Source organism: Thalassophryne amazonica, chromosome 13 (assembly GCF_902500255.1).
Source record: "Thalassophryne amazonica chromosome 13, fThaAma1.1, whole genome shotgun sequence".
In the NCBI taxonomy this organism is placed as follows: Eukaryota; Metazoa; Chordata; class Actinopteri; order Batrachoidiformes; family Batrachoididae; genus Thalassophryne; species Thalassophryne amazonica.
In genome coordinates, this window is record NC_047115.1 from 94,507,808 (window position 1) to 94,521,952 (window position 14,145).

The 14,145-nt window shown below is 39.0% G+C and overlaps 1 protein-coding gene across 2 annotated transcripts in view; it reads right to left on the reverse strand.

Moving 5' to 3' along the window:
- inpp5f (inositol polyphosphate-5-phosphatase F) overlaps nt 1-14,145 on the reverse strand; it is a 105,564-nt gene that overhangs the window by 32,313 nt on the left and 59,106 nt on the right. The window contains exons 4-6 of one of the 2 annotated variants that reach the window (XM_034184163.1): nt 13,482-13,610; nt 13,153-13,338; nt 13,006-13,062 (exon numbers count right to left, since the gene is read on the reverse strand). In XM_034184163.1, coding sequence (XP_034040054.1) covers nt 13,006-13,062; nt 13,153-13,338; nt 13,482-13,610 — 372 coding nt within the window. The remainder of the gene's footprint in view (nt 1-13,005; nt 13,063-13,152; nt 13,339-13,481; nt 13,611-14,145) is intronic. The other variant, XM_034184164.1, reaches the window with a different exon arrangement.

Consider the following 14,145-nt stretch of genomic DNA (forward strand, 5'->3'; position numbering starts at 1 on the left):
GAATCGTTCACCTGATGATACAAACAGCAAATGTGGTAGAAATACTTCTGAGAAGTCCTTTTCTTCAAAAACGCTATTAGCCACATGAACTTTTAAAACGTGCAAATGAAAAATAATGGCCTGCAAATATAGGAGATTATGGTACTAAATCAATCAATGTCCTCCCTCAGCACATCCATAAATGTCCTCTTTGGCCTCCCTTCTCTCCTCCTGCCTGGTGGCTCCATCCTCAGCATCCTTTTCCCTATTTTCAGATAACTTTGAAAACCATTATCGGACTAATTATCTTCTGATAAATTTTTGTCCGATAATTTTTAGACCGTTAACGTGGTAAACAAAGGTGAACAGATGTGTAATTCTACCCTCTGCAAACAGAGAAGAACTGCTTCTAGAAGAAACCGCTCTATCCTCTGCAGACAAAGGAGAACTGGTCACAAAAAAAACTCATTTCTTTTAACCCCATACTGATATGTGGCCAGTATCACCCAAGTCATCCAGAGGCATAGATTTTTAACTTATGGTTCAAATTTTAACCAAGCTTATTTCGGACAAGTTATTTAAATTAACGTCACATCTGAAGATGTATAAGGTGAAAATATCAGATATATGTTTTAGTTTTAAAGTAATGCACTGATTTTTAAGGTTTTAGTGTGCACATGCTGTGTCCAGGTGCATTGTGGGTGATAGGGTAATCTCAGTATGTTCACGACAGGAGAAATGATTCGAGACACTCTGATCAGGGTCCATGGACAACAGCATTAAACTCTAGTGACTAAGACTCTCGTGAATATATTCTCTGGGTTTACAGACGTTATTGTGTTTGCGTTTGTTAAATTCCACGCATCTTAAACGTAGCAAGTAGCAACACAGATTATCTGGAATTTTGTTTTGGCAAGTTTTCAAGGTCTCTACTGCCATCTGCTGGCCAGTAGTGTCCATGGCAGTATTCAACTGAAGCTGGGTTGATATTTTCCAATCACTGTACTCGGTTCCAGCTCAGCTGTATGACAGAAGTACACGGTGTAAAAGTTCAGAGCGCACGATTTATGTTCTCACACACATTGTACGTTCAAAAACCACACGTCGGACTCATGTTTCCAGAAGTAAAACGTAAACAGAAGCTTTCTTTTCAAACTTAATTTGCAAAAACTCTATGGGAGACATCAAAGTTTAAAAAAAAGAAAACAAAATAAAAGAAAAAAACAAAAACATTACAAGACAGGTCTGCAGTGTTTGCACATGCACAGTGCGAGAGGTTGGACACTTGTAGCTCTTCAGCAGCGGGATACCCTCACGACAGCCCACCAGAATATCAAACAGGTTTGATTTTCATCTGATCATACGATCGCCGGTCAGGAGGTGGTTGTGAGATGTTAGACGCACCTCGTTACTCCATGTATACTAAACGATGCAGGACGCGTGATTAACCTGAAACTGTGCGATCCAAAAAATTCTTGCACGAATGAAAAATCAGCTGAAAAAGGGCCAAAACTTGCACTGGCACCAGTAGATCATGGCAGTGTTCTATTTATTTTGACACCAGTTATATCAGACAGTTATCTAATTACAACTTGGCGTTTTTTTTGAAAATGCCTTTTTTTTTAACAAATAAAAAATGGCATACTTTACAAAAGCACATTTATCTGTAAACACCAGCACACAACACACCTCACATTAACGTGTTGGTTTACACAGAATGAATCAACCAATCAGTGTTTAGCCGAGGCACATTTTACCCAGAATGCCATCTGTCTGTGTTTGATACAAAACTTCAGAATTAGTGCATTATTCAACATTAAAAGATATATGTTATATCTTAACTTTGCATAAATGACAGAATTGACAATAATGTAGTTATTCTATCAGTATTCATTTCATTTATACACAAAACCATAACTCAGCACTGCTTTATTGTCCAAGACCTCGGCCTGACGGCAGCGTTGTGATTGGGTAGAGAGTTGAGCTTTGTGGCTTCTCTCAGCTTGCGTCTGTGCTGGAAGCCATGTAGTAAACTGAAGCTTCCAGCAGGGGGCAGGATGCTCAAAGACAGAAGTGCTGACTCATTGTTTGGGTCTGTTGTCGCTTTTGATGCTTCCAGAAGCGATCGTGGTGTTGAAACTCAAAATCAGCTTGTTAGTAGTTGCAAGTATACCAGAGACAACACTGGAATTTATCGGTTATCTGTAACTTCCGCTACATTTTTGGGTGGTTTGTCGTTTTAGCTTTATCGAAGATAACTTTTCAGTTATCTGATTATCGAAGTTGATTTTTTGGTTATCTGTGCCCACCACTAGCTGGCAGCATAGCAACCACTTGCCTCTTGTCATTCTGAAACTCCAGCACTGATTGAAAATGCATGGTAGCTGGTCACTTTACCTCTGAATCTTGTAGCTAATATGGTCAGTGGGTAATTGGGGGGAGGGGGGGCCAGCCATGCATGACAGGATTGTAAACAATGCAGTCAGAGTGCCATCTGCTTGACAAACTACATGATGATACTCTTTCCAACAGCCAAAGTGTTTTACTGCATTGTTTATTTGATAAATTAAAAAAAAGTTTACATTTCTGCAATAATAATAATACTGATACCAAAATGTAAACGTTCATATCTACCAACAAATATATCAGTCAGCCTCCATTCATCACCTGTACCCCGTGCAACCTCACTACCTCACCATGCTTCCTCTCTTTGACACACGTCCTCCATCTTGCACCAAATGACTTTCAATCCCCCTCTTCCAAAGCACATGTCCACCAGCTCGCCTCAACCTGCTCTCTGCTCTCACGACAGATCACATCATCTGCAAACATCATAGTCCATTGAGACCCCTCAACGTCAACTTCAATGTTTATTATGTCCCCGAAGGGCCAATAATGTGCAGTCAACAGTCACATACAGCCACCCAAAAAACTGACATTAAATATAGTTAGAATAAAAAAAAAGAAAGAAAGAACTTCATGATTAATTAATCTTATTTAAAAGATCTACTGCAGCTGGAAAAAGAGCGTTCCTGAAGCTTGAACAGTGAACAGCTTGAATCTGCCAAAAAACAGGCAAAGTAGTCAGACTTCAGACAAAGTAGTCAGGTCAATGAAGGGTCAGGCCAATGAAGGGTCAGCCCATAATTACTCTGCACCTTGTTTCTGTTCTTTAAAGTCAGCAGACTCAGCCAAATCACCAAGGAGAAGGTCAGGATTGATTCAATAAAACATCTTCATAAAAACACTGTCAACATTGAAACTGTGAAACTTATGCAAGAAATCCGTTCGCTGACGGGTTTTCTTCCTGACAGCAACCGCCTGGGCTTCAAATGAGAGCTTATTATCAGTGAGGGTGCCCAAGTGTTTACACTGTGGTACCACCTCAACAGCTTGATCACCGACCATCACCGGGGAGAAGGACCACTGATTCTTCCTCAAGTCAATCACCATCTCCTTTGTTTTGGACATATTGATATCCAGAAATGATAGCCCAATAACTCAGACACTACTGGACCATGGTCCTGATCATCACCTATCAGCCAATGACACGATGACTCAGTCATCAGCAAATTTAACAATATGACACCCATTGTACTGGATCCAGCATGTTTGTGTACAAAACAAACAAATGGAGTGAAAGGATACACCCCTGTGCTAATCCAGTAGAGGACACGAGAATGTCAGATAATGTGTTGTTAACTTTTAACTCACTGGAACCAATTGGTCAAGAAATCAACAAGTCAAGAGAACAGATCTGGCTCAAGAGTTATTCTGTCTGCCAGAAGGTGAAGCTGGATGCAGTTAAAATCTGAGGAAAAATCTAAACACACCAGCCACACCAAAGAATTTGTGCCGTCTAAATGTGTCAAGTTCTGGTTCAGGAGGGAGCCATCATACAATACCCCCTCCTGATTGATGGGCAAACTGGAGAGAATCGAAGTTTGACCAAACTTTTTCCAGGCATGTGCAATTGATGAGCCCCCCCACACGCACACACACAAACACACAAAAAAACCCAAAACATTTTCATAAGTGATGTGAGGGCAATGGGTCTGAAGTCATTAACCACCTTTGGTAAGTTAGTTCTTGCCACAGGTACAATAGTAGATGATTTCTAAAGATCTGGTATCTAACAGATCTCAAGAGATCTCCTGAAAAATAAACAGATGTGCCAGTTGTTCTGCACAATTCTTAAAAACACGGCCCCCCAACAGCATCAGGGCCGGGACTTTTCCTCTCCTTAACTCCCCAGAGATGTTTCCAGACCACAGCCTTATCAACATGCACACTATACTGTTGTTCATGGATGACTTTCTGAAAAACACACAACTCCTGACTAAATTCATGAACATTAAAAGGATTCTAAAATTAGAAACATTAAAATCAGACCATTCTTGGAATACACCGCCAGCATGGATTTCACTTCCTCCCAAGTGGGCCGTGAGCTGCCAGATCTGAAAAGGTTCTGCACTTGATCCTTTTAATTTAGTTTAGTAAACTTAATGTCCGTCTTTATTTTTATTTTTTTGTAAATCACTATACATTGCCATATTCTTCATTCATTCATTCATTTTCAGCCACTTATCTGGATCTGGGTCGCGGTGGCAGCAGAGCAAGCAGCTCATTCCACACTTCCCTATCCTCAGCCAAGTCCTGTAACTCTTTCCTGGGGGATCCCAAGGCGTTCCCAAGCCTCCTGGGAAATATAATCTCTCCAGCATATCCTGGGTCTTCCCCAGGGCCTCCTCCTGGCTGGACATGTCCGGAACACCTGCTTAGGGAGACGACCAAGGAGCATCCTCATCAGATGCCCGAACCACCTCAACTGGCTCCTTTTGATGCAAAGAAGCAGCTCTATTCTCTTGTTTAAAACAGTAATTTCGTTGCATAAGTGTATTTTTAACTGCCCTCGAAAACTAAGGTTTATCATTTGAACAAGTGAAAAAGGATCTACAGGGGGATAATAAAGTCCTCACAAACAGAATCATAAGATGATACAGTCTCACTTAGTTCATTTAAGTCCACACAGACACCTTTTAACAAGTCCCAGGCTGCACAGCTAAAACAGTCCTGAAGACACTGGGTGGCATCTCCTGACCAGACTGGAAACAAGCATTGTTCTGGCTTAACTCTCTTAGGATCAGTTTGTGCACAACACTGTGATCCGAGTGGTGTGCTACGGACGGATCTGTGTGCTCCATTAACCAATCCAAAACAAAGGTCCAGTGGTGTGATTCAAAACCACATAAAAACATCCCTGGGTTACAATGGTTAAAACACCCAAGACAAAGTTTGGTGCACCTGGTAAAATCCCTTGGAGCCGCTGCTCCACCTTGGTGACTGCCTGAGTTGCTGCAACAACATCGGCCTTCGGGTGGATGTAAACACGCGTCACAAACAACTGAGAGAATTCCCTCAACAAGTAGCAAGACTGCAATGAAACAGAAGTTCAGTATCTGGTGGACACATTGTCTCTCTTATACCACGTGTTACACCACTTTGGATTTGCATACAGACGCACGCCTCCACCAGCTGACTTACTGCCATGGCAGAAATCCTGTCAAGATGATATGGTTTGCCAAATCTGCCGATATCCAGCTCCAATCCAGCATCATGTCCTTTAAGCCAAGCTTCCGTGAGATCAATCTACTCACCAATACCTGATGCTGGCCCACAGTTCATTCATTTTTTTGTGGAGTGACTGGATATTTGAGAGCATTATAGAAGGATCTTGTCCATTAATCTGTCCATCACTGCTGCAAACAAGAAAGTGCTCAGAGCCAATCCTTAATGTATTTCCACCTTCACTATGAATGCATCTATCATTCCTACTGAGCATCTTACAACTGTTCCATTGTCCTTGTCCATATCCTACATCACCCTCACATGCTTCTCTGCCACTCCAGACATCTTCATACAATACCACAACTTTTCACCGTGGCATAAGCCTTCTCTAAATCCACAAACACACAACGCAACTCCTTCTGACCTTGTCTATACTTCTCAGTAGTCCCAAAGCAAACACTGCATCTGTAGTGCTCTTTCGCAACATGAAACCCTCATGCTGCTTGCAGATCTGCACCATTTTTCTCAGGCTAGCTTCCACTATTCTTTCTCATAACTTTATGCTTTGGTTAATCAAACCACTGTGATTCTGTCTAGCTGCACTCTCCTCTGCCACTGCCTTCCAGTCTCCCATTTGTTTCAGGTTGCATCACCTACACAGGACATAGTCTGCCTGTGTGCACCATCTTCTACACTTACACATCACCCCGTGTTCCTCCTCCTTAAAACACATGTTCACCACAGCCATTTCCATCCTATTTGGAAAATTCAGCACCATCTTCCATTTTGCATGTTTCCTTGATACCATATCTAGCTTTCACAACCTCATCATTCCACTCCAAAAACCACTTTCTTCCTGGATTACACTCTCTGCCCGCCCTATCTAACTCACTCAAGAAATCTTCCTTCTTTTCCATCCCACAACCCACTTGTGAGGCTTTTCATTGATGGCATTCATCATCACCCCTTCAATCTGTCAGACACCTATTCAATCTGTCACCTCCTATACACTCAAACTCTTCCTTCAGGACAAATTCAACACCCTTTCTCCTCCCCTCCAAACCATGACAGAACAGTTTAAATATCCATCTGATGCTCTTGGCCTTACTTCCTGTCCATTTGGTGTCTTGTACACACACTATGTCTACCATTCTTCTTCATCCTGGACAACAGTATGAGTGGCAGTCATCCTTAACCTGGGCCTCAATGGAACTATTATGGAATTTCAATTTAAGATCTACATGCCTGGTTTGACCACACTGTATCTAAATGCCATTCACAATGCAGCCCTACTCACTTATCAGAGTTTGGGACCGACACTCAGAATGCACTTGCTTGTGCACCTCATGTGGTGAAAATTTACAGTGTACCTCCTTTCTATTTCTACTGTCCTCATTTACAGGGCTTGGGGCTGGCACTCAGAATGCACTGTCTTGCACATCCCATGTGGCTGAATAGAAAAACAGCATTACTGACACATGCAAAAGGCAACAGATTCATCTTGAGACATAAAATTATAAAGTGTCTTTTTTTTTTTTTACAGCTACCACATAAAGTGCAACTTGGGTGGATTTGGGACATGTCTGACATTGCAGAAAACATCAGAACCAGGTCACTGGGCACAAAGGGGCTGGACTGTCACCTAATTATTCATGGGCATGTTACAACATATAATAAACCAGAGGAGTACCTGTCATTGCCTTTAAACCAGAGTGTGCAAACTTCTTACACATTGGTACAGACGGGGTGCTTTAAGGAGCAACAGGTTTCTGAACAGGCAATGGCTTGGGTGTAGTGGGCAAATGTACCAAAACTGGCTTTGCATCCTTTGAAAAGCAGTCGCACTCTACCTTGGATACTTATTGCATCATCACAATCACCTGGACACTCATCTGGTACCAAACAGTGTTTGGTGCCCGATGATAACTGCAGCTGACCACATCTCATTTCTAGACCAACATGATCACATGAGAGGATATGGATACTGCATTAAAACTGTAACAGTGCTGTGTGGAAACCAGCAATAACAATTGTGTTCACTGAACTTTCAAACAGGCAGTTAGAGCCCAAAAGCTGAGTATTTCTCTTTTGGATACAATGAGAAGAGTCGCAGTATATACAACCCCTGGCAAAAATGATGGAATCACCGGTCTCGGAGGATGTTCATTCAGTTGTTTAATTTTGTAGAAAAAAGCAGATCAGACATGACACAAAACTAAAGTCATTTCAAATGGCAACTTTCTGGCTTTAAGAAACACTATAAGAAATCAAGAAAAACAAATTGTGGCAGTCAGTAACGGTTACTTTTTTAGACCAAGCAGAGGGGAAAAAATATGGAATCAATCAATTCTGAGGAAAAAATTATGGAATCATAAAAAAACAAAAAACGCTCCAACACATCACTAGTATTTTGTTGCACCACCTCTGGCTTTTATAACAGCTTGCAGTCTCTGAGGCATGGACTTAATGAGTGACAAACAGTACTCTTCATCAATCTGGCTCCAACTTTCTCCGATTGCTGTTGCCAGATCAGCTTTGCAGGTTGGAGCCTTGTCATGGACCATTTTCTTCAACTTCCACCAAAGATTTTCAATTGGATTAAGATCCGGACTATTTGCAGGCCATGACATTGACCCTATGTGTCTTTTTGCAAAGAATGTTTTCACAGTTTTTGCTCTATGGCAAGATGCATTATCATCTTGAAAAATGATTTCATCATCCCCAAACATCCTTTCAATTGATGGGATAAGAAAAGTGTCCAAAATATCAACGTAAACTTGTGCATTTATTGATGATGTAATGACAGCCATCTCCCCAGTGCCTTTACCTGACATGCAGCCCCATATCATCAATGACTGTGGAAATTTACATGTTCTCTTCAGGCAGTCATCTTTATAAATCTCATTGGAAAGGCACCAAACAAAAGTTCCAGCATCATCACCTTGCCCAATGCAGATTCGAGATTCATCACTGAATATGACTTTCATCCAGTCATCCACAGTCCACGATTGCTTTTCCTTAGCCCATTGTAACCTTGTTTATTTCTGTTTAGGTGTTAATGATGGCTTTCGTTTAGCTTTTCTGTATGTAAATCCCATTTCCTTTAGGCAGTTTCTTACAGTTCGGTCACAGACGTTGACTCCAGTTTCCTCCCATTCGTTCCTCATTTGTTTTGTTGTGCATTTTCGATTTTTGAGACATATTGCTTTAAGTTTTCTGTCTTGACGTTTTGATGTCTTCCTTGGTCTACCAGTATGTTTGCCTTTAACAACCTTCCCATGTTGTTTGTATTTGGTCCAGAGTTTAGACACAGCTGACTGTGAACAACCAACATCTTTTGCAACATTGCGTGATGATTTACCCTCTTTTAAGAGTTTGATAATCCTCTCCTTTGTTTCAATCGACATCTCTTGTGTTGGAGCCAGGATTCATGTCAGTCCACTTGGTGCAACAGCTCTCCAAGGTGTGATCACTCCTTTTTAGATGCAGACTAACGAGCAGATCTGATTTGATGCAGGTGTTAGTTTTGGGGATGAAAATTTACAGGGTGATTCCATAATTTATTCCTCAGAATTGAGTGAGTCCATATTTTTTTTCCCTCTGCTTGGTCTAAAAAAATAAACGTTACTGACTGCCACAATTTGTTTTTCTTGATTTCTTATAGTGTTTCTTAAAGCCAGAAAGTTGCCATTTGAAATAACTTTAGTTTTGTGTCATGTCTGTGATCTGCTTTTTTTCTACAAAATTAAACAATTGAATAAACATCCTCCGAAGCCGGTAATTCCATAATTATTGCCAGGGGTTGTAGAATGCATCAGATATACCCAATGCACCTTTTCCATATGGAAAATGAAAAGAAATAATAATAATAATAATCCTTTTCAGTTTCAAATTTCAGTTCAACTACAAAATGAAAAGATGAAAAGATTTTGCTCAAATATACAAATTCTATACATCTTCTATTCATAGTAGCAATGTTCTGTTAGTCACACTTGTACAGCAAACATATCTGGACAGCTTGAGCTGACAACTGTAATCATAATGTCTGTGCGTCACTGTCATGTCCTGCAATAGTCACGCTGCAGGACATGACGATGCCAAGTAAGGCAAAGCAAATAAAATGTCACCATACAACTGTTTTTGGTTGGTTAACTTTTTCCTTGGAGAGGGGAAAATAAGCTTGCATAGTTCTCATCTGCCATGACTACCTGCAAGAGAAACCTGTCAATATAACAAAATTCCTGCCAGTCAGCAGTAGCTTATGTTTAGGGCTTTTATTGTGAAAGGCTAGAATGAAAGGAGTGTTTCTTTTTATGTACGTTTCAGTTATACTCACAGTACAACGATGTATGTTGTACTGCAAAAAAAAAAAAAGAAAAAAAAAAGAAAAAAAGCTCTCTTACATCTTGGAACACAAGTGTCCTTAAAATGAGTGAGGAATAAGAGAAAATACTAAAATAGATGATCTGTCAAAATCTGCATCAGCTGTGTGGAATTATTTTGAGTATTTGGATAATAAAGGCTCATATTTCAACTTTTAATGATTATGATGATTATTTTCTATGCAGATGCACTAAATCACCCTAATACTCTAATAACTAAAGTTCTAATAACTTTGTCAAATAGAGGTATTTGGTGAAAATCTGCACATTTTTCAATACAATTAGCAGGACATGTGTAGGAATAATAGTCAGTCAGTCACATTCCTGCCCGCAACTTTATTTCCCAGAGAAACTGACTATAGCTGACATGTGCCATTTGGTATGCTTATGTGCTGAAATTCACTTAGGGTACCAAAATAACACTGCATGGTGGAAAAATAAGCATAAAAATGTTCTGCTGGTCAGTATTAAGTTAATTTATGTTAGGTACAAGTCCGGGTACCAGTTTACTTTAGATACCTAGCACAGTTTCATAAATCAAGACAACTGGAAAGTCTAATTTAGGGAAAATCACCCAAAATTGCATGTCACAATTGGCCACATCACATTTAATGTGCACAACTGTCACTAAAATATGTCTGTTGTTGTTGATTCAGAGACACTTTTTGTGTTTTTTATTTCCATGGGTTCCACCGAATAACATACACATAAAATCATAAGTCTGGCAATAATTTCTTCATTAGTATATTCATGTGTCAATCATATATGTCAGAGTTCAATGGCTGAGAAAACACGTCATTTTGAAACAGCTGTTTCAAGCTCCAAATGTATGTTTTTACTAATTCCATGCCATCTATTTTTCGCAGGATATTTATTGTTTACAGATATAACAGAATTTTTACCTCCATTTCGAAACATTTCTCAGTGGCTGCATTATGACTGCCACGGATGCGAATTCCGTAATGGTTTTGTCACGTCCATAGACCGCCATTTCCCGATGATCTTATGGATGTTTTTGTTCTAAAACTTGTTGAGTTGTCAGTGTCAAAAATAGTGCTGAACACAACGGTATTTATGAATTTCAGTCTAAGCATGCTTGGTGGTGGTTCTCGATCTTCCACTAAACTCACTAATTATTGTACATCACATCCGTAGACCAAACAGTACCTTAGTGCTCACAGCCTCCTAACCTATTATCATTGATTACTAATATTAGTAAACAACTTTTACATCTGCTATATCACTCTATCTCATGCTTTATTTTTCCTGTTTCTGGTGTTTTTTCTATTCTGAACTTCTCTATATTTTCCAACAAAACTCCAATGTTGTGGATCAAATGATTTACAACAAAGTTCTAAAGCATCAATTCAGTGTCAAGATGACAAAAGCTTTTCTATATGCTATTTACACCTTACTTCAACATTGATGCAAACTTATTCTTCATCATGTCTCCACATAAATCAGTCTTGTTCTGTTGTGTGCGAAGTCACATCCTGTAGACCAGTATATTTTACAAATATGTTCATTATTTTACCATGTTTTTATGAGAAAATGAAATTCCATTATGTTTTCACTGCTTTTGCCAGTTAACTAATTATCTTGGCTACAAAATTAAGGTATTTCCATGAGGCTAACTCACAATTAATTTTGAGGGGTAGGTGGCCACCATTTTGGCACCCTAAGCAAATTTCAGCCCTTATATATTTTCATATATTTTATATATTTTCAATAATCATGCTGTGTAATCAGCATCTTGATATGTAACACCTGTGAGGTGGGATGGATTATTTCAGCAAAGGAGAAGTGCTCACTAACACAGATTTAGACAGATTTGTGAATAATACTGGAGAGAAACAGGTTTCTAGTGTATATGGAAAATGTTTTAGATCTTTGAGTTCAGCTCATAAAAAATGGGAGTAAAAACAAAAGTGTTGCGTTTCTATTTTTGTTCAGTGTAAATACACTAGGCTTGTTGCCCGTGATGATCCACGGGCTCTCGATTGGGTAGTGTTTATAAAATAAGTAGCTGACATTTTTTCAAGGGTGGTAATACATTGTTCACTGTTGTACTCATTTCCATTCCAATAACTTTCCATGCATGACACAGATGTAAAGCCACATCAAAGACACAATTATGCAAAATTTGAAACTGCACAGCAATGCACAGTAAACTGACAGAACAATATTCAACTAAACTTATTAACAGAATAAATCTGGTATTCATAGCTGCACGGATTCAAAACAATGAGGTTCAAGATTATATGAGGCAAAATAATCCATTTCAATACTACATGTCAGTGCTGCTTTATCATTTATCAGTGAGAATGAAACAGCTTAGATTGACCTAAGCTCGTATTGAGCCAATAGGACACTTCGATATCCATCGATTGGGGCAAAATTTTCCAAAGGAATGAACATGAACAGTATCAGTGAATGAAATGAAATGAAATGAAACCATGAAAAATCTAAAATAGATAAAAAGTACAAAACTGATCTGAATTCATAACTTTAACTCTAAAAAAAAGAGAAAGAAAAAGACAGCATGTCCACATCATCTAGTGAGGAGACAAGAATAATTTCAAACCCCTTTCTGGATTAATACATTCATCCTGACTGATCAGCATTCATTCAGGTCGTGATCATAGACTATCAGATTTTTGTTTTTTGTCTGTTTGAGTGGAGATGCAGCGTTTCTTCCAAACAGACTGTGATTGTCACCGTGACACAAAATCACACTTGTGTAATATTTACAATTATGCCGCAGTTCACATGGTGGAAAAACCGTAAGAAGCAGACTTGCTTTTGAGCTATGGTCACAGTGAGAGGCAGAGACGCTCGGCTCAGATGCTGTCACTCAAAGTGACCACGCCACCGAATTTAGCCCAAACTTTTTGTCTGCAAGGGGTATTAAATATCACACTGTCAGTTTTTCTAATATTGCACTTCCACAACTATGACAACCAAGCATGACTGCACAATTTGACAACAAATAGCATTCATGCGTTTCTATGCAAACAGAGTAAAAACAACAAGCAGTTCTTCTCTACATGTAGAAACATGTAGAAAAACCAGTTACCTGAAGAGCAGTAAGGTCTTGGATCATGTGTTTATTCCAGAAGAAACGGTCATCCACCTTTCACAAGGATTAAAAACTACAGTCAGAGGACAGAATGCGTAAAAATGATGACGTATTTAACTACAAACTTGTTTCTGTGCTCCAAACCTGTTTCCACAGGGATAAGCTGGACTTATAGGAGTCTCCTTGACGCTGCACACTGTTCGTCAGGTCGTAGGTCAAACTGTAGTAGAAGGAGTCCGAGTCCATAAATATCTTGTACAGTTCATCAAGCAGCCGCCTCTCTAATCGTTCCTTTTCTTTGTTTTCCTTGACCTGGAAGGCAGGGGAATACTGGGGTGGGAAAACAGATTTTACAAAACAAAAAGGGAAGTGAGTTCATAATGTAAAATCCTGTGAAATCTTAAAACCTTTAACAGTGATCTGATAAAAGAAAGTGTGATGCTTTGGAGAAGAAACAATATATATAAATATACCTTTTTCTTGATTGGCACAGCCACATTGGATTTGATCTGGCTTAAAGTTTTCATCAAAAACTTTGAGTCGTCTGGAGACAGGGTGACTTTTTCGGCTTTGTCGATCCCAAAGTGATGCTTCTTGCAAAGCTGAAAGAGACGATCCTCCGTCAAATAACTTATAACAATAATGCCTACTGATTACAAGTTAATCTTTTGTTCATTTTCACAGTTAATTGATTAATCATTTAGTTTATACCAAAGAATTAGAGATTTTCTATTAACCCAATGAGATGTTTCAAATTGTTTTGTCACCAATAATTTAAAAAACAACTACTATTCACATGATCACTCAAAACCCGTTTATTTTAAATATATCCAGTTTTAATTTTGTTTAAACATTTTATAATTGGTTGAGAGATTGAACAGCATAAGCTGTGTATTTATGACTTAAAACTGGTTTAAATTAGCTTTTAACCAGTTTATCCTCAGTAGAACTTTGAAAAAAATGTTGAAAAACGTTAAAGACCACCTTAGTCAAACACACATTACTGATAATTTAAATTATACCTAGTTAAAACCACAATGAATCATGTTTTCAGGAATTTTAAGGTTTAAAAGCTGTTTGTCTCTGGTGTTCTTGGTATTTGGCAATTTAAAACCATTCAACCAGGAGAAAATCTAA